Source organism: Triturus cristatus, chromosome 3_1 (assembly GCF_964204655.1).
Source record: "Triturus cristatus chromosome 3_1, aTriCri1.1, whole genome shotgun sequence".
NCBI classification, from domain to species: domain Eukaryota; kingdom Metazoa; phylum Chordata; class Amphibia; order Caudata; family Salamandridae; genus Triturus; species Triturus cristatus.
The window spans coordinates 623,823,961-623,849,713 of record NC_140583.1 but is presented as its reverse complement, the minus strand read 5'-3'; the positions used below and the strand labels follow the sequence as shown (position 1 = coordinate 623,849,713).

The following is a 25,753-nucleotide window of genomic DNA, read 5'->3' as shown; positions in this document are numbered from 1 at the left end:
TGCGAGTGCTGATCAACCCGCAGGGGGGCGGAAACAAAGGAAAATGGTACCCTTGTAGGGGAGCGCCCCTTGCCCAAGAGGGTGCTCCCCATACACGTAAAATTGTGCCAGATTCCTGCCGTCTAATGGCTTTCCATCCTGGCCCCCACCCCTCTGGGTAGAACAACCAAAACATGTTAATTCCCAACAATGGAGTGCTCAAGGGATTGCTCCCACCACCAAAATAATGCATCCCTGGTGTCTAGTTGTGGATTCCTGCTGCACGAACACGGTCTCTTCCGTGATTCCGCTGCAGGAATGCACTTTAGAGAGACATGGGAAAAGAAAAATCTCTTTCCTTTTCACCTGGTGTCTCTCTGCCCTCCCGATCCCTCCCAGGAATGAGGAATTACCGAAAACAGGCCCTCCTCCCTGGGCGAGCTGGAAGCAAATGGCTTGCAGTGCGTTCCCGGTGCCTGTTGATGACAATGCTGTATTGTGTGTGTGCTGATGTCATCAGATTGCATGGGGAGGGACTGGGGGGTGGCAGCGGAAGCGCTTCCGCTGCCATCCCCAGAGTAGGAATATGGCGGGGAGCTTACAAACGGAGCACCAGCACTTTCCTTGGGCAGGTCCTAGGCTGTGCAGGAGCCGTCCTCTGCACCATGGCTCCAGCACATACTTAGCACAAAAGATGTTAATATATACCACGGCAATTGATGAACATGTTGCAGCAATCATCATTAGTAAATTCAGTGCATAGTTTTGTATTACCCATTCATTACCTAGTTCGGATGGGTGTGGGAAAGTGTTTCCCCACATGCTGAAGAGTATTGGGCACTACACACCAGACACCACGTTCCGCAGTATGAATGTCTCATTGTTACACCATGCCTCTCCAGCATTCACTTTGCCTCGATCAGTCAACATACTCGGTCATCCTCTGCATTACTCCAAAAGTATATACAGGCTAGTAAGGTACATATTCGTTGACATAGCTGATTCAAACTAGCTTGAGGTGATAATTGAAATTATGGACCCACACCTACGCAGACTTTCCTACTCCTTTCTAATCTCATATTGCACAAATCACTATTCACCTCTCTAGTGTTTTGCTTATATGTTCTTAAGGGCGATAATTAGATGAACGGTAGCATTCGATAATTATGCTTGCTCATTAGTTATTTTAATTTATTTTATTTATTTAACGGCGTTTTATATAGTGCGAACTTGACCCGAAGGTATTGAGTATCAGAGCGCTTTACATAGCACCAGTTGCGTTACATGAGGACACATTCATTTTTTGTTAGGCACGGGGAGATCAAGTGATTTGCCCAGAATCACAAGATGTTCAGCGTCATTGCCGAGACTCTAACCCGGTTCCCCAGATTCAAGGTCTACCGCCCTAGGCCAACTCCTCTCCCCTAGGTTTGCATTTCACACTACAGTGGTGATATGACCAAAATGAGATGAAATTACTTGTCCAATGCCATGTCAAAGTGGTGACAGTTCTGTTGAAAATTGGATCATTGTGAATCAAAATTTCCTCTCAAAGTTTATCTGTGATCAAACCGTGACACCACATGTGACGTTAGATTCAGTGTGAATAGAGGGAACACTTAGCATTTGTTAGCATCATTGACCATTTTTTTCAGACTTAATTTGATGTAGATATGCTGTCTATCATAGTGCAGTCAACTTTTTTTTTTTTTGGTCAAACTTGTTTTTATTGATTTTTGGCAAAACAAAAAGCATGACCCATGGCAAGACATCAAGACAATAAGCTTGCGGAAGGCGGGTAGAAAGCTATTTCCAAGTACATAGTCATAGAGTTAATGCGAGGTGTTTCTTGTTCAAATAGCTGTATAAGGCTTACCATTCCGTAATGAAAAACAGTTTTGTCTTTTAAAAGTAAAAACAATAACAGAAAAGAACACTCCTCCGAACCGCAACCTTTGAACCTCCCATGGGCCCAACCCTAGTGAGCACAATTGCAGTGGAGTGACCGCAAGTCCTGCAAAAACGTGAAGCAGATGTGTTGGCACATAGAAAGCAAATCAATATAAAGAAGCATAGTGAGGACTGCCCTCCAATGCAAAGAAAACACTCCAAGCCATTTCGATCCATGAAATCTAAAAGTAAAGTACAGCTTTCAGAAATGTAAAAGCTCAGGGTGGTTCAAAGAAAAGTGACCCAGGTCACCAGCCCGTCTTTTTTTGCGACAAGGGTGTCGGAGGGCACTAACTAACGGGGAGGTGCCCTAGGGGGCAGTTCGAGGTCCATAACCAAACCGAAAACCCCAAAAAGAAACCTAAGAAAAAGAATAACCCACCCCAAAAACCCTCCCACTAAAATGGATGGTGGCATCAATCTGCCAATAAGGAATCACAGGTGAAGGTCTGATGTGAAGGCCTTTACAATTGGAAGAGGTGCATGCCCCTGATGGTAGGGGGGGCAAACCACCTGCGGTAGCCCCCGTGTGAGGAAGGTGACTAAAGGGTCTGCTCGGAAGAAGTCAGACATCCTCTCAAGACTGAGTAGTCTCCATATTCTGGAATACCAGAATGAAACTGCGGGAGCCTCATTCTTCTATAGAGCAGCCGCTATGGCTACCTTCGCCGCTCCAATGCAGGTCCACATAATGGTCTTATCAGCTTTGGTTTGATGTTCTAGAGACTGGCCACGCAATCCCAGCAGGGTCTCAGCCATGGTAGTCGGGACAGGGTAGCGTAAAAAGGGTCAGATGGTCAGGCAATCCCACCAGATATGGCGAAAGTCGCCCACAAGGCCACAACCCCTCCAGCATAAATCCGATGTAGTGGGAAAGATGCGTTTAAGCTTAGATGGGTATAGATACCAATCCGTCATCGTTTTAAGGTGTGCCTCCCTCAGTTCCACGGAGTGATTACATTTCGTAATGTCTGACCATAGTCCGCCCCACTCCCTGTCAGATATCGAATTTGGTAATAGGTCGCGTGGCTGCATCGCATATGTTGGGAGAGGTGGCCCAGTGTTTTAATTGCAGGTAGCGGAAATGTTCTAATGGTTCCAGGCCGTAGTCTCGTCTACAATTGTCAAAGGTGAGTATCGAAGTGTTGTGGAAGAGATGCGTTAGAGCCCGACAGCCCCCCTCCCTCCAGGCATCAAAGGGGTCTTCATGGAGCGCTGGCGGGAAATCAGGGTTGAAGTGGAGAGGAATAAAGGGTGACGGGAAGGAAGTCCATTGAGGATTGTTAGAGATGGTGACCCAGACTTTCAAAGTGGTGCGAGTGGGGGTACTACTGGTGGCGTTCTCCGGTCTGTGCTATTTAGGACGCCATATAAGATCCCAAATAGACCAACCTGTAACGGAGCGGTCCATATGCAGCCAATGTTTCTCAGATTCACTCCGGTATCGCACGTAATTGTGCCGCCTTATAGTAAAGACCGAAGTCCGGTAGGCCTATCCCTCCCTCAGATCTTAAACATCGTAGAGTGGAGTAAAAAAAACGCGCCCAGCCACCCTGCCAGATACATTTCAGTATACTGGATTTGACTGTTGGGATAAAATCCCTATCAAGTTCTATAGGAAGGGCTTGGAATAGGTAGAGGAGCTTGGGGAGTACGGTAATTGTTACCACATGGACGCGGCCCAACCATGAGATAAAGAGAGGTTTCCATCGGGCAAGCTCAGCTCGGAGTTTGCAGAGGGCAGGCGGGAAGTTAGCTTGGAAGAGGTTCTCCACGCGAGGCGTTAATTGAATCCCCAGGTATTAAAGGGAACGGGATGCCCACCGTCGTCGTCGTAGCTCACAGAGCTCGTGCTCTGGGACGGTTAAATTGAGGATATATGATTTATCTAGATTGATTTTGAAACCTGCTACTGCCTCAAACCGTGTTAGTTCTGTCTGGAGCTGGGGAAGTGAGCGAGTTGGCTCTGTGACGTACAGAAGCACATCGTCCGCGAACAATGATATTTTATAACTATCCCCACTAAAGGGGATCCCCTCGATCTCCGATGCGTTCTGTATAGCCATAGCCAAGGGCTCAATGCTGAGGGCAAACAATAAGGGGGATAGTGGGCATCCCTGGTGTGTTCCTCTGGTGTGAGGCAAGGTAGTTGAAACTATCCCATTCACCTGGACTCTAGAGCGGGACTGAGTGTAGTTAGCCCTAAGCATGGTAAGGAAATCTTCGGTGAAGCCAAAGTGGGTGAGCGTTTTAAAAAGGAAGGGCCAGTCCACCCGATCAAAGCCCTTCTCGGCATCCAGACCCACGAGTACCGCTGGTATTTTCCGTTTGGTAGCCTTCTCTATCAGATGGGTTATGCGTCTGGTATTATCATAGGTCTGGCGGCCCTTGATGAATCCAGATTGGTCGGAATGAATGAGAAAGGGCATAAGGTCATTTAACCTGGCAGCCAGACTGGCCGAGTAGATTTCTTATTTTTTTTAAACTCTGTTTATTTAACATAAGGGAACCGTGGTCATGATATACAGTTCTTTACATCCTATGTTTCACTTGCATCATGTTTCACACGTATCAGTACATATTTTCCATTGCAGTGGGTATAGTTACATTACATACATTTCAATTCACACTGTAATGTGGTCTTCTGGGGATGAGACACTCGGTGGTTCACATAGCCCCCCCCCCGTACACATTCCATTTAGACCAAATTGCTAACCATTTTTTGGGGCATCCCCGTGCAACGTATACAGTTTTCTCACGAACCATACACCAGTCCATACCTTCTTTCCATTTCTTCAACTTAGGTGATGCAGCTGCACCCCACAACTGCGCTATGTTGCGCTTGGCAACCGTCTGCCCGAGTGTGACCCATAACCTCCCTTTCACGCTTAAGTCTGTTGGCTCCCAAACGTTCAAAAGGCATCTCTTGGCCTCAGGCAGCAAGGGCACCCCCCACACAGTACTCATAACTTTCAGGATATTCCTCCAGAAGACTTGAATTACTGGGCATTCCCAGAGCACGTGTAGGTATCCGCCCTGCATTCCACTTCCCCTCCTGCATACCCCGTCCACACTACTCCCCATGTGGATCAGCTGGGACCCTGAGAGGTAGACTCTATGTAAAATCTTCAGCTGTATTAGTTTTAATTTGGCGGATATAGCCACCTCCTTGGGTGAGAAGAGTGCCTCCTGCCATTCCTCATCATCTAATTCCAGTCCATCTCTTACCCATTTCTCCCTAAGTGTGGCGAGGGGATCAGGGGTGTGATGGATGAGTTTTTTGTATGTGAGGGAAATACATTTGACCGGAAGATGTCCATCTAGCAGTCTGTCCTCGAGCGGGGACGCTTCAGGTAGCTCTGTGTCAGACCGGATGGTGGCCTGCAGCGCATGCCGAATCTGTGTATAACGGAAGTGTTCTGACTTCGCCATTTCGTATGTCTGTTGCAGTGCAGCAAATGTCACTACTCCATCCCGCCCCCATAGGTCCCTAATATGCGAAATACCGATGAGGTCCCATTTTTCAAAACACTTGGTTCGCCCCAGAGTGCCTAGCCGTTCCGAGTCCCAGAGGGGGGTGGCTAACGTGAGTTTCTCGGCCCATCCCAGAGCTTTGTTGGCCACATGCCATATCTGGACCGAGTGTTTAGTGGGCCCTGTGAGCCTATACCTCGTAGGTCTGGAATACAGCGCTCTCGTGAAGTCCCCGCCTGGCAGCAACCACCTATCCATTCCGTATGCTGGGTCATCTCCACGTCCGTACTGGCATTGGTTTTGCAGCCAGTTGCGCAGCCCAATAGTACTTCCTGATGTCCGGCAGGGCTATACCTCCATCGTACCACCCCAATGTGAGCTTACCTAACGCTATTCGAGGTCTGCCATCCCATAGTAAATCCCTCTGCAAGGACTTGACCTCCTTAAAGAAGGCTTGCGATACCATGTCTGGGTAGTTTTGAAGGGCATATAGGAATCTCGGCAGTGCCATCATTTTGAACAGCGCCGCCCGCCCGAGCATGGACAGGGGCAGCTTCTTCCAGACATCGACATCCCTTCGGAGCCTTTGCAGTGGAGGCATGCCGAGTAGATTTTTGTGTCAAGGTTTAATAGTGCCATGGGGCGGTATGAGAAGCACAGCTGCGGATTTTTCCCTGGCTTGGGAATGACCGAGATGAGTGCTTCGGTCAGCAATTGGGGAGCGAGGCCATCTGTGGCCATTTTGTTATATAGGCGTGTAAGGTGGGGCAAAATATCTGGGGTGAACGTTTTATAAAAATGTGCTGTAAGCCCGTCCGGCCCGGGAGCTTTGTGTAATTTGAGGGCTTTTATGACCGTAGCTATCTCTTCGGAGGTAATTGGCACCGTAAGGTCAGCATTCTGCTCTTGGGACACCCGTGGAAAGGCCAATGACCGGAGGTAGCTCTCCTGTAGCTCCGGATCCCTTGGTTCGTCCAGATATAAAGCTTCGTAGAAAGAACCAAAGACAGCTTTCTCAGTGTCTTTGTGTGTCACCCCATCTTCCCCGTTCATTATTCCCCCAATGTACTCTCGCTCACGTTTCTCTTTTAATTGCCTGGCCAAATGTTTGCATATCTTGTTACCCTGGGAATAAGAGAGTTGACAAAGTTTTAAGAGAGTGAATTCAGCTTTGTTGTTATAAATCGCTTTCAGCTTCCCTCGTAGTGCAGTGAGCTTGCGCTAAGATTCCCAGGGAAGGTGTGGCTTTGTGTCGGGCTTCAGCCGATTCTAGTTCAGCTTCGAGATCTACTCGCTCTTTGGCCCTCTGCTTGTTCAGGGAAGAGTTATGGGCGATGCACTGCCCCCGAAACACCGCCTTGAAGGCATCCCAATTATTAAAAACGTTGGTGTCGTCGGGTATATTGAGTTTAAAGAAGTCGGTGATAGACTGTCGCAATGCATTGCAAGACACTTTGTCCTGTGAGAGGGAGGGTGAAAAGTACCATTTGGGTGTAGTGGATGCTATGTGAGTCCAGGCCAGACAGATTGAAATTAAACAGTGATCCGATATAGAGAGGGGGGAAGTTCTTCGCGTACCGCAGGGACCCCTGTAAAGTTTGGCAAATGAAGATGAAGTCAAGTCGTGAGTAAGTGCGGTGGACATGGGAATAGGAGGTATAGTCTCTTGTTTGCGGGTAGGGGGTGCACCACGCGTCTAGAAGGCCCATGTCTTGGAATTGACGTTTGGTATCGCCTGAGAAAGAGGTGGAGTCCGCCTTATGCGTGTGAGTGCTGTCTATATCCGTTTGCCACGTCAAGTTAAAGTCGCCCGGTAAAATCGTTTTCCCTTCCGCAAAGTCCAGAATTTTCCCTAACATCCTATGTAAAAAGGATGCCTGCCCTGTGTTAGGGGCGTAAATAGCAATAAAGGTGTATAATACGCCCTATAAGATGCCCTTGACCATAACCAGTCTCCCATCTTTATTCGATTGTCACTAGGTTGGAATTTCGTAGAGCTGTGAAAAAGGATAGCAACCCCCTTATGCTTAGTCAGCGCAGCGGAACGGTAAATCAGTGGATAATGTTTGTGGTGAAGTCGTGCGTCGTCTGTCCTAGCCAAGTAGGTTTCCTGAAGAGCGACTACATCAAGATGATGATCGGAAAGGTATTTCCAGATCTTCCGTCGCTTTTGGGGAGAGTTGAGACCCTTAACATTCCAGGAGTCGACTGTAAGTATCATTGGGCAGTGGGTACCATTCCCTGCCTCTTTCTGGACCTAAGATGAAAGCACAGTGCACCAGCTACTCTCGACCAGGAACCGAGAGACCGTGGATAGAACAGACCGAGTATGGGACTCCTATAAGAGACCTGTGTGCACAACACAGAAGGAACAAGACGCCCCCCTCCCTGAACCCGCCCCTAAGAAGAAAAGAAAACCCAACAAGAACAGTAAAAACCGAGTATACCACAGAGTGACAAGAAATAACATTATCAACATCGATGTTTGTAGGTACGCCGAAACAGTCCCCCCGAGGATTGAGGAAACCCCCTGGGGATGATGGGGGGACGACAAGACCGAAGTCCCCGTCCGCGCCCATCCCCAACCTTGTTCAGAGTCCTCATCGCCAAAGGCAGAGCGAGCATCCCATGGAGCCAGTCCTGGGTCCCCCGCTTTCGCTGGTAAGCTGACCCCACGCCCATCATGAGACTGCTGCTGGGGAGAGCGCTCATACCGACTAGAGCTAATGCAAGCTCCCCCATAGGTGGCAATAAAGATTGGGCGGCACCGGGGGCAAAAAGCTGCTCCAAATGAGGGGGGAGTCACGCCACACTAAGCATGGGTTCCAGTCGTCCGTGTAGCGGAGTTGTTAAGTGTCCAGCCCGTTAGCAAGCCACCCCAGCATAATAAAAAGTCTCGGCCTGGATGGACCGTCAGGCATGAGGGTCTCCGCATTGATCAAGGATGGGAAGAAGTACAGCGTCTTAGGCAGGATTCCGCTGAACAGAAGCGGCTCCGTGGGAGGTGGGCAGCGGCTCTAGTACCAGTGCTTCATTTGTGGCCACCCTTAGTAGTCGTCGTCCATCGCAGTGGCGTGGTACTCCTTCCCCCAGGGCTGCTAGGTTGGCTGCTAGACATATCGGAAGCGTCCATGGGAAGACCCAGGAGTTCTAGGCCCTCTTTTAGATCCGAGACATAGCGAGGTTTGTTTATGTACTCGAAGCTAAGGCCAAACGGATAGGTCCAGCGATGCTTGATGCTGTCATCACGAAGTTTGGAGGTGATGGGGCGGAATTGTTGACGCCTTGCCAAGGTGGCAGGAGCTATGTGCTGAAAGATAGTGCAGGAGTAGTTCTGAAAGGAGACCGTTCCCAGTTTCCGTGCTGTCGCCAAAACTGCTTCTTTGACTTTATAGGAATGAAATTTCGCCAGAATGTCTCTGGTTCACTTGCGGTCTCCCGAAGCTCTAGTTCTGACTCGATGAGCCCGGTCCAGTTTGATTTTGTGCGATTGGGGCCCCAGGATTTTCGAGAACAGGCCCACCAGGAAGGCCTCATGGTCTGGCCCTTCTACCCCTTCTTCAAGATCACGAATGCGGAGATTCTCCCTCCGGGCCCTGTTTTCTAAATCTTCAGCCTTGAGTTGGGTTTGGCGGAGCTGGTCGTGCAGGGCCTGTAGGTCGTCCTGGGTTTTAGAGGAGCGGGAGTCCAATTCCTTGGTGTGCGTCTCTAGATCTAGCACTCTAGTGCCCACCGACTCCACATCTTGTATGGTGGCAATGTGTTCAGTGAGATCGTATTTCAGCTGGGCTATCGAAGCATTGATGTCTTGGGTGAGTTCTCTTCGGAGCTCCGCTTTAAAATCACGCAGCCAGTCCAGTTATTCCTCTTTGGTGAGGGCCATGTCGACGGATTGGTGTCCCCGGGAAGAGCTTTTGTCAGAGGGGGTAAAGAAACTGGAGACGGTAGTCTTCACTTTGGGCTGAGACCTCTTAGGCGGCATAGAGTCTCACGGTGGAGGTGCCAGAGTCCACAGGCAGCATGTACAAGTCTCCAACGAGGTGGGCCCTCTTGTAAGGCAATGAGGCTGTAGGCAAACAAAACAGTCCGCTGTGCTCTGGGGTGGCGGTGTATACGTCAGGCCGGCCCCTGCTCACTAAAATAGATGTCTGAGCTGTTCATAAAGCGTGCCCCAACTCAACCTGCCCAGGCAGCGCGTTGTAGGTATGGCGTCCTCATCAGGCCCCAGACGGTTGCAGTAGGTAGTGCGGATGTCCCACGTTGTTCCCGGACCCCGTGGGCCAGTTGCGCCTAGGAGAGTGCACTTCAGGGGGTCAGCAGGTATAAGACACCTGAGCGCGGGAGGCTGGAGGGCTAGGGACAGCCGGGATCACGGCGCCGGGGCTCCAGCGCGACCGATCAGCGGTTGCGGTGATCACCGCGCAGGAAGTCGCGCTTGAGAGCATGCGATGGCAGTAAGCTTCTTGGGGCTGGAGTGTGCCATCGTGGTAGCGCCGGGTCCCTCAATATCCTCCACAGTTATCCCCACGGAGCGGCAGCACCGCCTCAGCTTAGGGACCGATCATCCCTTCCAGTGTCACATTTGAGCCGCCATGTTGAGGTCAGGCAAGGCGGGAGGGTCGTCAGCCGGCAATATCCCACCGCGCTCCAAGAGGGCCCCGGTTAAGGGTGTCAGCACATGATGCGGGGCAGTACGCTGCACAGCGCCCTGGACATGCCCCCACCCCACGCACCTGACAGGTTCAGTGGCGACAGTAGGGAATGCAGTCTCCAGGTCGCAACGTCAGATCCAGCCCAGCGGCCCCGCCGCCTCCACAATGGTTCCGGAGCCGAGGGGGATCCAGGCGCCACCAGTTACCGCCAGGGCTTCGGCCGCAGGGTCCAGGAGCAGGGTCCCCGCAGCTTCGGGTCTACAGCATTTTGCAATCTGCAGAGTTTCCCTCTTGTCTAGGCTGATGAGGCTCGTTCTTCGGGGTAAGTGTCCCAATTATCGCTTCACGGCATGCCCCTGGCGTTTAGCTTGCCAAGGAGCCGCCCCGCTGGATTCTCCATGTTGGTCTGCTGCTTTAGTGGACTAGGGATTGCAGCACGGACCGGGAGCTGAGAGGATTTGCGTGCGCTCGGTCATCTTGCCCGGCCACGCCTCTGCAGCAGTTTACTTTTTGACACACACAGATTCAATTGTGGTGCATGCTTCTTGCATCACAGATATTTTTTTCAGTCTTTACATGTGGAGAAAAATGTCTCAATTTCTTTTTCTCTAACATAATTAGGTGGCAGGAGAGCAGTGCTTAATTGGTGTTGATGACTCTCGGTGGTCCACCCCAGCACTTTTGTTTTGAGCGCTAGGGCTTACCTTTCACCAGACTTTGGCGCAGAGCAAGAGAGAAAGGCAGAAATGAGACAGTGTGAGGAACACAAAGGAAAGCAGTGACAAAGGAGGAAAGCAGGCTGAAAAAGAACCTTCAAAAGTGAGATACAGTCCCTAAATTCGGCAGCAGCAGGCTTGTCTGAGAAGCATTTGGTCCCTACAGTTATTTATTTATTTTACATGTTAAACCATGCAGACAAGGCAGCCACCAACTTTGAAGAGATAGTTAATGGTACTGCATGAGTGCTCCATCAATTTGTTCATTGGGATCGGCAATATTTGCAATATGAGACTCCAGTTTCATAGTATGCCTGGTGAGCTACTTCAAGTGCTTGGTCAGCCAAAGTCTGACAATTGTGTCCCAGGTAGCTCATGACCACCCTCTTGAGCCAGGATGCCTGAGGTAACAGATGCTCGATCGGGGATAGTTTAAGAGCAAGAGAGGTTTTGCCACCTTCTACCGATACAAGAGCCCAAGGCACCAAGTGCAGGCAGTAGATTAATGGTGGTCATTTTGCTGTGTGACACTTTGTGTGTGTGTGTGTGTGTGTGTGTGGTGAAAGATTCTCATCCCTCTCATGTAAATCTTCCTCCAAGTTAACGCCAGGCCATTGTTTGTGAATATACTCTGATAGCTCAAGAATTTAACTGCACTTGCCCTACGCAGCCTTTTTGTGAAATGGAAGATGCCCCTTTGCCCACAAATGGCTTCATTTCAGTGCTTGCGTTTGTAGAGGACTTCATCAGAAATGACTGAGCTGATGACTAGTGGCTGGCTCTACCTCAACTGTGCAACGACTTGGAGAACAAATGGGCTGGAGATTGTTGGAGAAACCTCTCCCCCATGAGATGTCTTCCTTGTTACTGGCTTTATCCAAGGAACCTGGGTAGATACTACATTTATGATGTTCTCTGCTTCATATTCCCTGGTTACATGCATCTGACTCAACCAGATTATGAAGGGGCAGGGAAACCAGTTTGTGGCCAGAGTTAGACTTTGTCACTGGACCCTCCATACTGTGCATTCATGTTTGGGGTTGAGAGTTTCTCTTAATTCCCTTATAAAGTATTAATACTCAGGTGTGGTCTAATGGTGAGGAGTAACTGCAATAATTTAAGAATTTGCAGTCTTAGTTTTGCTTTTTAAGAAGAAATGACAAGCCTGCGAGGTCACATCGTGGCATGAGTTTGTTAGGACAAGTGGCGTTCTCTACGCCAACCACGTAGACCGCCCGCAAATTGTCACCCTCAACAGCATGGGTGCAGCAGCTCGCGGAGGCGGCTTCGCAACATATTGTTCAGCTACCAATGTCAAAAGACACACACAGCTGCGCACTCGGGCTCGTGGAAATTAATGATGTTTATTCCGGCTTGCTCCAAGGAATCAAGCCAACACAAACGCGTTTCGGCCACCTGGCCTTCGTCAATGCTTGACGAAGGCCAGGTGGCTGAAACGCGTTTGTGTTAGTTTAATTCCTTGGAGAAAGCCAGAATAAACATCATTAATTTCCACGAGCCTGAGTGCGCAGCTTTGAGTGTCTTTTAACATATATATAAACCATTAAAAGGAGAGGATGCACATCCCACTTTCATCTTAAAGTGCCTACAAGAGAAATTGGCAAGCAAACTCACCTCAATTGTTGCCTTTTGCTTGTCTAAGTGTCTCATGGTTTTAGCATTTTGGAGCACATCTACCTGTGTGTAATGGGTTTTGGGAATGTAGGCCACATGTGGTCTCAACTCCAAATACTGCAGGGGTAACTGAATTCACTTCCTGCCCACTCCAGAATAACACATGCATTGCCCCTCTGGCCAATAGACTGTTCACCCTTTTCCGTTTCAGGATGTTCAGGATCATTCCAGAAAAGGGAGATAATTTGATAAGCTTTACCACCAAAGAGCTTAAGTCAAATAAGAACGTAAAAGCAGTACTAAGAAAGCAGATGAGAAACGGTATAAAACACTACTTGTGTGTCTTGCTTTTCTGATCCTAGGTGATATTCTGGTTTGTTGCAGAGTGTCAGTTAAATTAAAGAGAGATGCTTGACCCTACAAATCTTGTCTTACCATAAAAACCAGCCAACTCTAATCCTTTTTCTTGAAGCACCATCTTTTGTGTAGCATTTACATAGTTTAAATTAGGTATAGAATTTGGACCGTCCTGTTTGAAATGTACCCTAAGCGTTCAGCACTAAGTTTGCTTGGGGACCAGTTCCCGCATTAGCTGTGTATTTACAAACTATAGTACATTTTTCTTATGAAGCCCCTTTATTAAATTTCAGAAGTATCACATCTTCATTGATTGTGTTTTAAATGTTTTCTCCCACTTCAGATTCAAAAGAGATCGACCGGAGACGAGCAAGAGTCCGCAACAGTGAAGCAGGGGACGTACCGCAGAAATATTTTGTTGTCACAAACAACCAGCTCCTGCGTGTAAAATATCTCCTTATTTATTCACAGAAGCAACATAGACGAAAGTAAGTATTATTCAGTAATCACCCTGCCAGCCTTCCCATGTGTTATGAATGAGAAATTAGTGCACTGAAAAATTTGTCCGCAGTACACACCTTCATATTTGGTATCGGAGGGTTATGATACATTCTGTTACATTGAGGTGAACTCTTCCTTTCCCACACTAGCAAAGTTCATGGTTTACTTTTCCATTGTTGCTGCTGGTGGCACCGGGGAGATCTGATCCTTTATCTCAGCAGTGAGGATTTTGGTTTGGTGTGCCATGAGGAAATGCACTAGTATAATCTATAAATATGGTCTCAGTACCAAGATGTCAGTTGATGGTTAGCTCCTTGCTGCTAGTCTAGCACATGCTTCTGCTGTGGTTGATGACTTTCGGTTGCAGAGAAAACAGTTAACAGGAAACTGACACGATTCATTGAAGAGAATGCCGTCCTCGACCCGTCCCAATCCGGATTCCTAAGCAACCACAGCACAGAGACCGCCCTACTCGCCGCCACAGATGACATCCGCACCCTCCTGGACCAAGGCCACTCCGCAACCCTCATCCTACTCGAGCTATCAGCGGCCCTCGACACCGTCTCCCACTGCACACCAGTCGCCAGACTACATGATGCAGGCATACAAGGAACAGCCCTGCACTGGATTCGATCATTCCTCACCAGAAGAAGCCAAAGGATCAGACTCCCACTCTTCCTCTCCGACCCCACGAATATCACCTGCAAAGTCCCACAGGATTAATCACTGAGCCCCACCCTCTTCAACATCTACATGCCCTCCCCCCCCCCCTAGCAGCCATCGTCCAACAACAGGGCCTCAACATCGTATCCTACGCCGACGATATCCAGTTCGTCCTCTCCCTCACCAAAGACCCCACCACTGCCAAACTCAACTTCCAGAAAGAAATGCAAAACATCGCAGTCTGGATAACCACCAGCTGCCTGAAACTCAACGCCGAGAAGACAGAAGTCCTCGTCCTCTGCACCACCCCTTCTGCATGGTGGCCGACCGACCTCAGAAGCCCACCTACCCCCTCAGACCACGCCCAGAACCTCGGCATCGTACTCGACTCATCACTCACCATTGAACCGACAGGTCCATGCCGTCACCTCCAGCTGCTTCAACACCCTCCGCAACACATTCAGGTGGATCCCCCCTGAGTCAAGGAAGACAGTCATTCATGCACTCATCACCAGCAGACTGGACTATGGAAACGCACTCTACGCCGGCATCAACAAGTCCCTACTCCGCAAACTCCAGACAATACAAAACACTGCCGCCAGACTTGTCCTCGGCATCCCCCAACGCGAACACATCAGCCAACACCTACGAAGTCTCCACTGGCTCCCCATAGAGAAACGAGTCACGTTCAAAATCTTCACTCATGCCTACTCAACAACGGACCCAAATACCTCAACAACAGAATCCACTTCCACGTACCCAAAAGAAACCTCCGATCTTCCAACCTCGCACTGGTCGAAACCCCGTGCATCCACCGAGCAGGCGGAAGATCCTTCTCTCACATTGCAGCCAAGACCTGGAACGAGCTACCGGCAGACATCAGACGCGCCCCCTCCCTGAACACCTTCAGGAAGACCCTCAAGACCGGACTCTTCGGCTAAACCGATCTGCGGACCCTCCCTCAGCGCCTTGAGACCCTCACGGGTGAGTAGCATGTTTACAATTCCTTGATTGATTGATTGGTTAGAGTATTGTCCTAGGGGATACTTCAGCTGAGCAGTACACACTTTTTTGGTGTCCAATTAATGGGATATATTTTGCTTTGTAACATCGAGATATTTTTCAGAACCTGAATATGGCATTACGTTTTTTTATCAGACTAAAGAGGGCAAAGAAATGGTGAGGTGCTTCAGCATATTGGTGTTTTGACGTTTGCTTCGGACTTCATTGTTTTCAGGGTTATAAACCTTCAAAGTGAGGATAGGTGCTTCTCTAGGTATAAAATAGTTTTGTATCCAGTTGTGAAAGGTCTTTCCTACTTATAGCAATGAGTCATAGTTCAGTACTTTGCCCAAAATCGTTTTGGAAAAAGATGTTTGTGGTCAAAAGGTGCTTATTTTTGATTTTTAATGTCTCTTGTTTGTGGGGGAAAAAAAACTTTTTTATTAGGTAGTTTTATTTTCCTTTTAAGTTTGTTGCAGTTGTTTGGGGCAAAGAATCACTGCAAAGCAAATTTCTCTTTTGTAAGATGTGGATGTAATGTACCAGTCGGCTGATTTTCCCCAGCTCCTAAGTTATCTTTTATTCAAATTTTCATTATTTTTTGTTTTTGTTTACCTACGGGTGCTTCCCACAGGACATAGAATTCTTTACGCCCCTCACTGCCTTCCACTGCATATTACTTCCCTAATCTCCAAACCACTAGCCTGTTTTTTTCGCAGTTGCAAAGTTGACACTGCATCAGCTGTCAGATGTCCTGGTGTGATTTTCCTACACCCTTATGCGGAGGTGCACATATGTGGAGCAAATCTATCTAGGCACCAATGGGAGCGCCCTACATCAGAGGAGAGTCCTGGAATACCTTTGAGGAATGCTTTCATTTGGTCTGATAGAATGAAGGTTCCTTCTGTCTAGGCCATTCTATGAATAGGCCGGACACCCACCCTAGCCGTTAGGCAAAACAGAGGGTGGAATTTGTGTATTTGGGGTTTGTGAATAGCCATGCAAAGATAAATGGGACCAATGTTCATTTTGACTGGTTTCACATGTTATTTGTGATAAGGTTGCAACAGGCGATTTCTTTTGTTTTCGTGCTTTCGAGCTGCAAACATGTTGCGGTTCTCAATCATATGCGAGGAAAACAAAACCACAGCCCTCTGACCATTTTTAGGGGGGATTTCAACCAATCTGATACATTTCTGGTCACTAGAAAATGTAACTCCGTGATGGGAGCTATTTTTGAATTTTGCTACTGTTATCAATCGGAACAGTGAAATGAAGACGAAAGTACACCCTCTTCATATTCCTGGTTTTTACTTATTAATAGATGCTTGAACTATTTCTAGTCCTCACCAAATCTTACCGGTATATAAATCTAACCTCATGTGAGAAATAACACACATAAAATTCACTTAGTCATCATTTCTTAAACAAGAAAATTGGAGTACAAAATTTAATGCAATTGTTAAAAAGAAGCCTTATTCACATGGTAAAGTCTGTAAAATATGGCCATTTTAGATTAACAGTATAAATGATGACTAGAGACTTGGGGTGCCTCAAATTATCTTCTAAAAATGTGGTAAGTTCATAGCTGAAGTGTGCAAGCATGTGCCAACTGAAAATTAGGAGTCCGGTGTTCGTTGTGTTTGGCAGATTGCCCTATATTCAGAGTTTTGAAATTGATGAACTAGTACTATCTAGGGAGGGAGTGTGGCAGAACAACCAAGTATGTAACTGTTTTGGAGTTAGGTGGGTTGGATGTGTGTCCATGACAGCCTGATGTGGTATGGTTTGATAGGGCGCTTGCAGGACATCCAAATACTGGCCTGCACGTGGGCATGAGAAGGTGATGGGATAGCTAGAGATGGAACTCATTGAGAACACTTTTCTATTGAAGTTATGCATGCTGCCTGTGATATTTTGTTGGTGGGTGGGTGCAAAAATCATGACATGATGCCTGGTATTGGTTACTTTGGAGTGTGGGGGAGAGATGTGGAGGATTTCTTTTCCTACCTGGTGAGGATGTGGACAGGAGCCACATACTGTTGAAATCATTTTGGCTTAGGTTTTAGAATTTATCACAAAGGGATGTATGTAACCAATTGGTATCCTTTTTTAGTTTAAACATTTCTATTCAGAAATGCAGTTCCATTCTGAAATTGTTAGTTGCTTTTTAAGGAGGAAATTATACTAGTCTAACGAATGTGAATAATATAAAGTGCTAAAGAAGTACTGCAAGAAAACCATTTGTTATATTCAAATGTGCACTTTTTGTAGGGTTTGGTTGTCCTACAGCAGCAGGCTGTTTTTCAGCCTTTGGATAATGTGTAATGTCCAACAAGCGGGCTCCAGGATTACCAAGGACTGATCTATTGGTTACCTCGGAGAACGTAATTGGTGCCTGTTGATTAATATTTGTAGACAGTGGCATCCCAGACCATAACCTCTGATCCTCAAACACTTAGAATACTTACTCCCCAATGTACCATTTATATCTTGTAGCCCTCTTTCTCTCACATTTCCCGAAAGCTGTCAATGTTTTCAACATCACCCAACTTTGTAGCAAAGTAGGCTTCCATTTTCCAGTTCGACTTACCTGGTCTCATACTTGCTTCAGTAAGTAGTGCAGAGTGGCACCAGGCAAGGGTGGCTATTGTCACTTATCCTATTTGCATAAGCTACTGAACCACTGGCAAATGAGTTTAAACAGTATGGTGCAGAATATGGTGTGGGTGTATCCGAAGCATGGCACATTTTATCCCTTTCCAATTATGACATCTTTTTGTAGCTGAAGCACAGTTGCAGGAGGTAATACAGCTGCTCGGCTCTTTTAGCGCATTGTCAGGCTTGAAGGCTAACTGGGAGAAGTTTTGCCTGGTCCCACTCCATAAGACAAACCTAGAATCACAACAGTGGGTTGACCCCTTTCCTCTACAGTTGATGCCCACTAGTTTGGGGATCCAGATCTACCATCAGCGACTTAATAGATGGTAAAATATTCACGCCACTGAGGGTAATCAGGAGCTTAATGCAGTTTTGGTTAAGGCTTTCACTGTTGGTGATGGGAGGGATAGCATTATCTAAAATTATAATATTGCTTTATAATTGTACTTTTTCACCAAATCGCAAGTGATATTTTTCTGCTAATTTTTCAAATAACTAGATTTTCTATTAACAATACTGATTTTGAAGGGCGGAAGGCGTAGGATAGCTTAGATAAGCTGCACATCCCAAAACTAAAGAAAGGCCTAAGAGCACTTAACAATGAGTAGCAGATACTACACAGCAGCACAGCTTCAGTATGTTGCTAAGTGAGCTTCCCAATCTGGAGTGCAAGAAGCTGAATATTTATCTGCAGGTATAGCCCTTGTCACAATGTGAGGAGCACTATTTAGTACAAGGGCTTTGAACAGGTGTATCCATAAATTAGTGACCTCAGCAGGACATTGTTGGGCTAGCTATATTAAGCTGAATGGAGTTACCAAGTATATGCACAGAAATCCTTCTGCAATGCTTGAAGCACTGGTCTGAAACCCAGTGGGAGGACTTATGTTTGAGAAAGTGGGTGACTTACTCAGTGGGAGCATTTAATACTATTGCAGAAGTGCTATACGAATATGGGATACCACCAAAACCATTGTCATTTAGATCCCTAGTACACACTGTATGGGCCTTATGGCACAGCAGTGATATTGAACCGCCTAAAGACGGAAGCCTGCAAGTGTTACTAGCATAGGGGCCTGGACGTAGAATGGTATTGCACCTCTACAACTAGGTCCTAGAGACATTGGGTAACCATCTTGCGGAGCTTAAGATGCGATGGGAAGAAATCCTGCATAAGGAATTGGTAATGATGACTCTGACGGAATAAATGGCATGTGTAGCACAATTTTCTAGGTAGAGTAGATTTAAATTATTACAGTTTAACTTCTTACACAGGGTCTACCTTATGCCTGTCAGTCTAAGCAGGATATTTGAAATGGGATTGGGCACCTGTACCAGATGTCCTTTGCCCAGTGCTGACCACTATCACATGACTTCAGATTGCCCCATAATATGCATGTGTTGGTTAGATATAGTCCCAGAAACCTATATTTGATCTTACATAGTCGTCAATCAAGTCTTACTCGTAAAGTGCGGCTAATCACCCTAGAGGGTATCCAGGCGCTGTGCTGCAGCTATTAGTCGAAGAGTCCGGTCTTGAGTCTCTTCCTGAAGTGAGTCAGCGAGGGTTGAAGGGGAAGGATTTTCCAGGCTCTGGCGGTGAGTTGGAAGAAGGAGCATCCTCCAGAGCGGCAGCTGCAGATACGTGATATCTGTGTGAGGGCGAGGTGTGCGGTGTGGAGATTCCTGGTCGGCCGGTGGAAGTGCAGGCGGTGGTTCATGTAAGCTGGTTCTTGGTCGTTGAGGGCTTTGTAAGCGTGGATCAGAAGCTTGAAATGCCATCTCTTCTCTACAGGGAGCCAGTGGTGGTCCTTCAGGTGCTGGGGGATGTGTGTCCACTTGGGCGGGTTTAGGATCAGTCTGGCTGCTGTATTCTGGATTGTCTGGAGACTTTGCATGAGTTCGGTGATGGTGCCTGCATAGAGTGCGTTCCCATAGTCCAGTCGGCTGGTGATGAGGGCCGGTGTCAGTTTTCCTGGTGCTGATGGGGAGTCATCTGAAGACTTTGCGGAGCATGTGGATCGTGTGGCAGCAGGCTGAGTAAACTGCGTTGACATGACGTTTCACGGAGAGTTCGCTGTCCAGGGTGATGCCGAGGTTGCGGGCGTGTTCTTTCAGTGTGGGGGTTGGTCTGAGCTCCGCTGGCCACCAGGCGTCAATCCAGAGGGCGTAGGTCTGCCGAACATCAGAACTTCCGTTTTGTCTGTGCTGAACTTTAGGCAGTTGTCTTTCATCCATGCCGAGACGTTCTTCATACAGTTGTGGAAATTGATCTTCGTCCCCTGAGAGCGAGAGTACAAGCTGTGTATTGTCGGCGTAAGAGATGATGTTGATGTTGTGCGATCTGAAAATGTCTGCAAGTGGTGTCATGTAAATGTTGAAGAGGGTTGGACTGAGTGATGAGCCTTGGGGTAAGCCGCAGATGGTGTGCTTGGGTTGCTTGGTGAAGGAAGGAAGGGAGGCGGACTCTCTGGGTGCGTCCTGTGAGAAAGGTTGCCATCCATCTGAGCGAATCATCTGTGATTCCAATCTGGCGTAGTCGATCGATGAGTGTGTAGTGGGAGACGGTGTCTGAAGCTGCGGAGAGGGCTACGAGGATAAGAGCGGCTGATTCTCCTCTGTTGAGTAGGGCGTGGATGTAGTCTGTGGCGGCAATCAGGGCTATCTCGGTTCTCTGGTTGGTTCTAAAACCTTACTGGGATGGGTCCAGCAGGTTGTTTCTGTCCAGGTGTTCAGTGAGTCGGAGGTTGATGTCCTTCTCCCGGACTTTGGCGAGGAATGAAAGCAGGGAGATGGGACGGTAGTTCTGGAGCATGCTGGGGTCTTACGAAGGTTTCTTGAGGAGAGGTCTAACCTCCTTGTGTTTCTATGTGTTTGGGAAGGGGGCTGTGGGTATGGAGGCATTTAGGATGGTGGTGAGCTGGGAGCTGATCTTGTCTCTTCCGAGGTTGAAGAGTCCATGGGGGCATGGGTCCGTGGGTGATCCTGAGTGGATGGAGTTCATAAAAGTGGTTGTGATCGGTGTGCTGAGCCATTGGACTTAAGGTGAACCCTACTGAAGATGCTCAAGTGGATAGAAACTGGTTTGTGGTTCCTAGTGTTCCCTTCGGGAGGTGCCCCACACCTGGCTGTCTGGGATCGCCCTTTCCTATGAGGAGAATGGTCAGTAGTGTATTGCATAAGGGTTGGCTTTGTCTAAAGCGGTGGGTGAAAAATGATAGGTTGAAATGGGGCTTGGCGATAACCAGTGGCTTCCATCCTTTCCATCCATGACCTTGTTGTTTGTTGCAGTTGATGCCCTTAGTGCGACGGGTATGTTCAGGCATGAGTCCCATGTTCGCTATGCCATAGGATTTAAGCTGCTCTACTGCCAAGATCTAACTGGGCAGAAACCAGTACTAATTTGCATAAGGGAGGCCTGTGAATAGGGTGGCATTGTGGATGAAAAGCGATGGACTGGAGTGCTGTCTTGAGCAAGTGCCTGTGGCTGAGATTAATCCGACCAGTCCATCTATCTCATTATTTGTTACATAGATTAGGCCCCTCTCTATGGAATAAACTTCCTCTGTAACTTAGACGCATCAAAGCTACCGCTCTACTTGGAAAAAAGCGAAAAACGTGGCTTTTCCCCAAAAACTGACATCATTCCATATTCCCCTTAATCAGTAAATATGACAATGGGTGCCAGTGGGTATGATGGTCCTAGGTATGGGGCTCAGATGGGTGTTTTCAGGCTGTATTGATTGCTGACTGTAATGTGTTTCGCATGCTATTAAATGTTAATAAACATATTCAAACAAAAAAAAAATCATTCCATATTCCCCCTCGCTAGCCCTTTTCTGCAGGAGCGCCAGGACACTCCTTGGAGTAACAGTTTGCGGTCTAGAAATACTTTCACATTCACATAAATAGGGCTGTCGATTCCCCAGTGATGTCACCTGAAGCGCGCTTATTTGGGGCATTGCTGTATAGAGGGAAGGGCAATGCTAGAGGAGCTTCATAGACCTAGAATTAGTGTTAGCCAAGCTGAGAATAGGGATGTGCTGGTTATCGCCTGGTGGTCCCGCTAATACAATATTACATTATGATATGGCTTGCTGGACAACAGCAGCAATGGCAACACGGCAAAACTGCTAACCACCTTAAACTGGAAACATGGGGTAATATACTAGATATATTTGCTAAGAAATCTGATTATAGACCCTAGTGAAGGAGCCGAACCAACCCCCAAAACGGGGTAGAGAGATCCAAAATAAAGGGAGGAGGGAATCGGAATATGGGACATTGGTTTTGTCAGCGGTTATTGGACAGGGACAAAATTATAGGCAGCAATATATAGGTGTGATCTTCCGAATGACCATGGACTAGTCCTACCCCTCCCATATGAAACGTGTACAATATAAGTGAAAGGTGTCTCTTGTGGGCAATTGCTTATCCTGCAATCTATGTAAAAATGCGATATAATATTTTGTGTTTTTTTAAACTATATTTTCCCTATCAAAAGGTGCCCAAGTTCAGAATAGCCCATTGGGGCGGTAAACGCTTTTAAAGCTGTACCCCTAACCGTCGGATTCTCTCCCCTTTGAATTGAAAAACGCCTAAAACCTTATACACTTCAGGAAAGCATTAAAAACATGGCTCTTCTACGCTATGGAAGCAATATTGTACCTATCCCCCTTCTCTGATCGCACCCTTAAAGCAGCACTAAGACACCTTCGAGCGCTATATAAAGATTTATAACTTAACATAACAAAAGGTCTTTGTGCAAAGTTTGCCACTCAGAGCTTCCATATGCTGTTTTCCACTCTCGTCAGTACACTTCAGGTCTCTGAAAAGTACTTTTTCTGGTAGGAAAGTAATCTGTTGTTTTTTAGTGGTTTTTTTATATTTGGTAAGTTACGTTATTTAGGTAGTTATAATCACTTTTTATGCATTTTTGTCATTTGAGCTTGAGCCAGGAAGCATTAAAGTATTTTGGAACATGTATGTGAACCGTTCTTAGAAGTGCATGTGAAAGAGGGACAAATATGAGAAAAGTAAATCAATAATACAAATTGAAAGAAAAAACTAAAATGTAATTTTTGTATTTTTGGCTGAAATACAATTCTGTAACTATCTCAACTAATTGGTGACATAATCTTAGTTACTCACATGTCTAATGATTTAATTTCTGTTTTTTCAATGTAGAAGCAATGTCCTTGTGAAGTAAAGTTTAGCTTGACATGTTTTTGCCTTTGTTAGGACCTGCAGCCCACCGTCCTGGTTCTCCAACCATCGGTTTGCCCTCATGATGGGAATGTATGTTCTGCTGCTGGCTGTCATTGGGATGAGCAACTCACCAGCATTTCTTTCCTACTGGAACAGACTATTTGATTGGACGAGCTGAGTTTAACTGGATCAGCAGGACACGATAATACGCTCACATCCTGCCTTAATGATGCAATTTCTGTAGAGGACACTACAGCAGTCTGAGCCCTTGTGGTAGACCCGGCTAAACTGTATCAAATCATTCCTCGTTCATTGAAGCAGTTGCCAGACTTATGTGCATGAAAGCTGCAGAAGTGTCGAGTTGGCTATAATTCTTTAATTTGCTGCTTCTGTAAACAGCGCCAACCTCGTTCGCTTGGTAACAATTTTAGCGCTGTAGTTACAAAGTATGCTAAAAAGCAATTTTTGTGTCCTCTAAATTTCTTATAATTCTTGGGTCCCTTGAATTGCTGTACTTTCTGACCTCTGCTCAAAAGCTGTGTGTTTGCTATGCACAAGGCTTGTTTGCCCAACTGGTGTGTCCCACGGGCACTTGCTTTGTAAAAACACGTCAGTCTTGTGAACTGACAGCCCAGACAGGACTTCTAGCTTGGAAAACCTAGCCATATACATATTTTTCACACTTCTGTACTATTGAGCACTGGATATGCAGAAGGCTTTGGGTCTTTGTGGTTGGTGAGTTTATGGTCAGATTTGTGTAGTTGGCTAATGGTCTTTGCCAATCAGAGAGAGAGAAATCAGACTTTGAAGTGAGGGGTTGTAAAGGTAGATTTTCCTGTCATTCCGGGAAGTAGCCTAGTGTTTTGAAAACATTCCGAATCATTGGAGACCTCTGCTGAAAGGTGACTTCTTGAATTGACATTTTTGGGGATTGTCGATGTATTATTAGCATTATTCCTTAATGATTATTCTGAAATGTAATGTTCAGGCTTCTGGAGCGAAAGTCATCCCCAGCCATAAATATCTGTATGTACAATGCCAGTAACCTGGGATACCTTGTGCCTCAAGAAGCCAGTATAGCGAATGTAATGTGTGAATACCTGTTGCTCATTTTCCTAATCTGAAAGTGGCTGAAGGCCATTATCGAGTGGAAGAACCAGAATTTAACTTGTAATGTAGTCTCTCAGGCCTGAGTGGGAGAGGTGTGGCGCAGCGGCCAGGGCGGCTGACTCTGGAGCATGGGGCTCACAGTTCGATCACTGGCGGCAGGTCAGCCAAGCACCCTGTGACTCTAGGCAATAGCTCACTTAATCTCCCCGACGGCCCCCAGCGCATTGAGACCCTTAAGGGTTCCTGCTTTACAAATACCGGGTTATAAAGGCCTGCAGACGGTCCACAGACGTGCTGCTGTATTCTGAAGTTTCTACTGCTAGTGCCACACTTTGTAGAGTAGATGAAGATTAAACTTTTTTTTTTTTAGCACAGCCTCCAGTTGTAGGGTTCTTGCTAACGTAGAAAATGATCAGATTGTAAAGATAGACTAATACGAGGTAACCAAGGTGTTTTGAATGAAAAGCATCTACCGCCCTCGTAGCCTTTTTTGGGATGAGATAACAGACAGTCGTGCAACAGATGACCGTAGTCTTCACCCGGAAGTGTGGACGAATAGTGCCTTTAAAATAGGAATCCTTTCTTTGAACTTCAGCACAGTGGAAATCAGGAGCCAATGAATGAAAGGCAAAGTTGAGTTTGTGGTCTCATTGTAAACCTTGTCTGCAGCTTTAGAATGTACGTGGGTGGCCCATATAAATAGCAGGATGCTTATTAAGACGTTATGACACATGTGTTGACCACTGTCACTTTATATCAAGAGGTGTACATATTCAATGATTGCACCTGCAAATTACTTCTCTGGGATTATAAGCATCTGATCCGAATGAAGTTTCACATCTAGATTTTCTAGCCAGACGTCCTGGATTAGGTGCAGGGCCTAACTGAACTTCTCAAACAATTTTGGACCTCAATGATGTTTTGTGAAATGGTCCGAGAATTTGCTGCTTACTGGCATCATTTACACACCCCAACTCCACCATAAACAGAAATAAACGATCAATGATAGAATGCTGCTCTGTTTTTTGTCTGCATATATGTTGAAGGAAAATCCATAGGAGCCAACCAAAATTGCTAGTGATAAGTCAAGTCAAGAAGATCCCTGTAGAAATCCACAGGTTAGTGCTAAAATGTAGGATTCAAATGATGCAAGTGCTTGACTTCATGGAAAAGAGAAAATCCGGCAAAAACATTCCATGGAATTCAAACTTTGTGTAGCCAGAAAATACTAGGATAATGGAAGAAGGGGTACAAAGCTGATGCTGTGCTTATGGGACCAAGTCATCACTATCTAATCTTAAGTCATCTACTATTGCTGTCAGCAACACTTTTGTCCACATACCAGGTCTACAGATAGGATGACCTACTGTTTTTCTGACCAAATGTCTAAAAGTGGATGATTACCTCTTTCTCTTCAGCTGGGCTGCATATCATAGTTGTGATATGGGGCGAAGGTTTGCTTGGCTTGATATATGTAGGGAGAGGATTTCACAAATGATTTTTAAAATGTGGGTGTGATAACCCCTGTCTGAAGTAAGTGATTAATCATATTGCAAATAATTCTCCCTGTTAGCTACTGTACATATCCTAGAGTGATCCAGAGTGGGAAAAAGATACTAGCTAGCGATGGACATGTTTGAAGATTCGTAGTGGTAAATTCATTAAAAATTGGATTCTGATTTGATTTCAGTTTGAAAAAGTGCTCCATCATCCCACTGTCCTTTGAACCTACGAACAGGCATAATTTATACATAGTCAAGAATATTGTTTAATTAACATCTCCAGTGAATCCAAGTGAGTAGTGTAAGCTCTCAAAGCAGAAGTTGGATGAACGGCAGCTGTAGT

General features: G+C 46.6%; 1 protein-coding gene across 3 annotated transcripts in view; it reads left to right on the top strand.

Annotated features, from left to right (window-relative positions):
- The window catches only part of PARP16 (poly(ADP-ribose) polymerase family member 16), a 181,837-nt gene extending 156,921 nt beyond the window's left edge, over positions 1–24,916 (top strand). For all 3 annotated transcript variants that reach the window (XM_085644583.1, XM_085644581.1, XM_085644582.1), the window contains exons 6-7: positions 13,107–13,251; positions 22,832–24,916. In XM_085644583.1, coding sequence (XP_085500709.1) covers positions 13,107–13,251; positions 22,832–22,976 — 290 coding nt within the window. In that variant the 3' untranslated portion in view covers positions 22,977–24,916. The remainder of the gene's footprint in view (positions 1–13,106; positions 13,252–22,831) is intronic.
- The last annotated feature ends 837 nt before the right edge of the window (positions 24,917–25,753 follow it).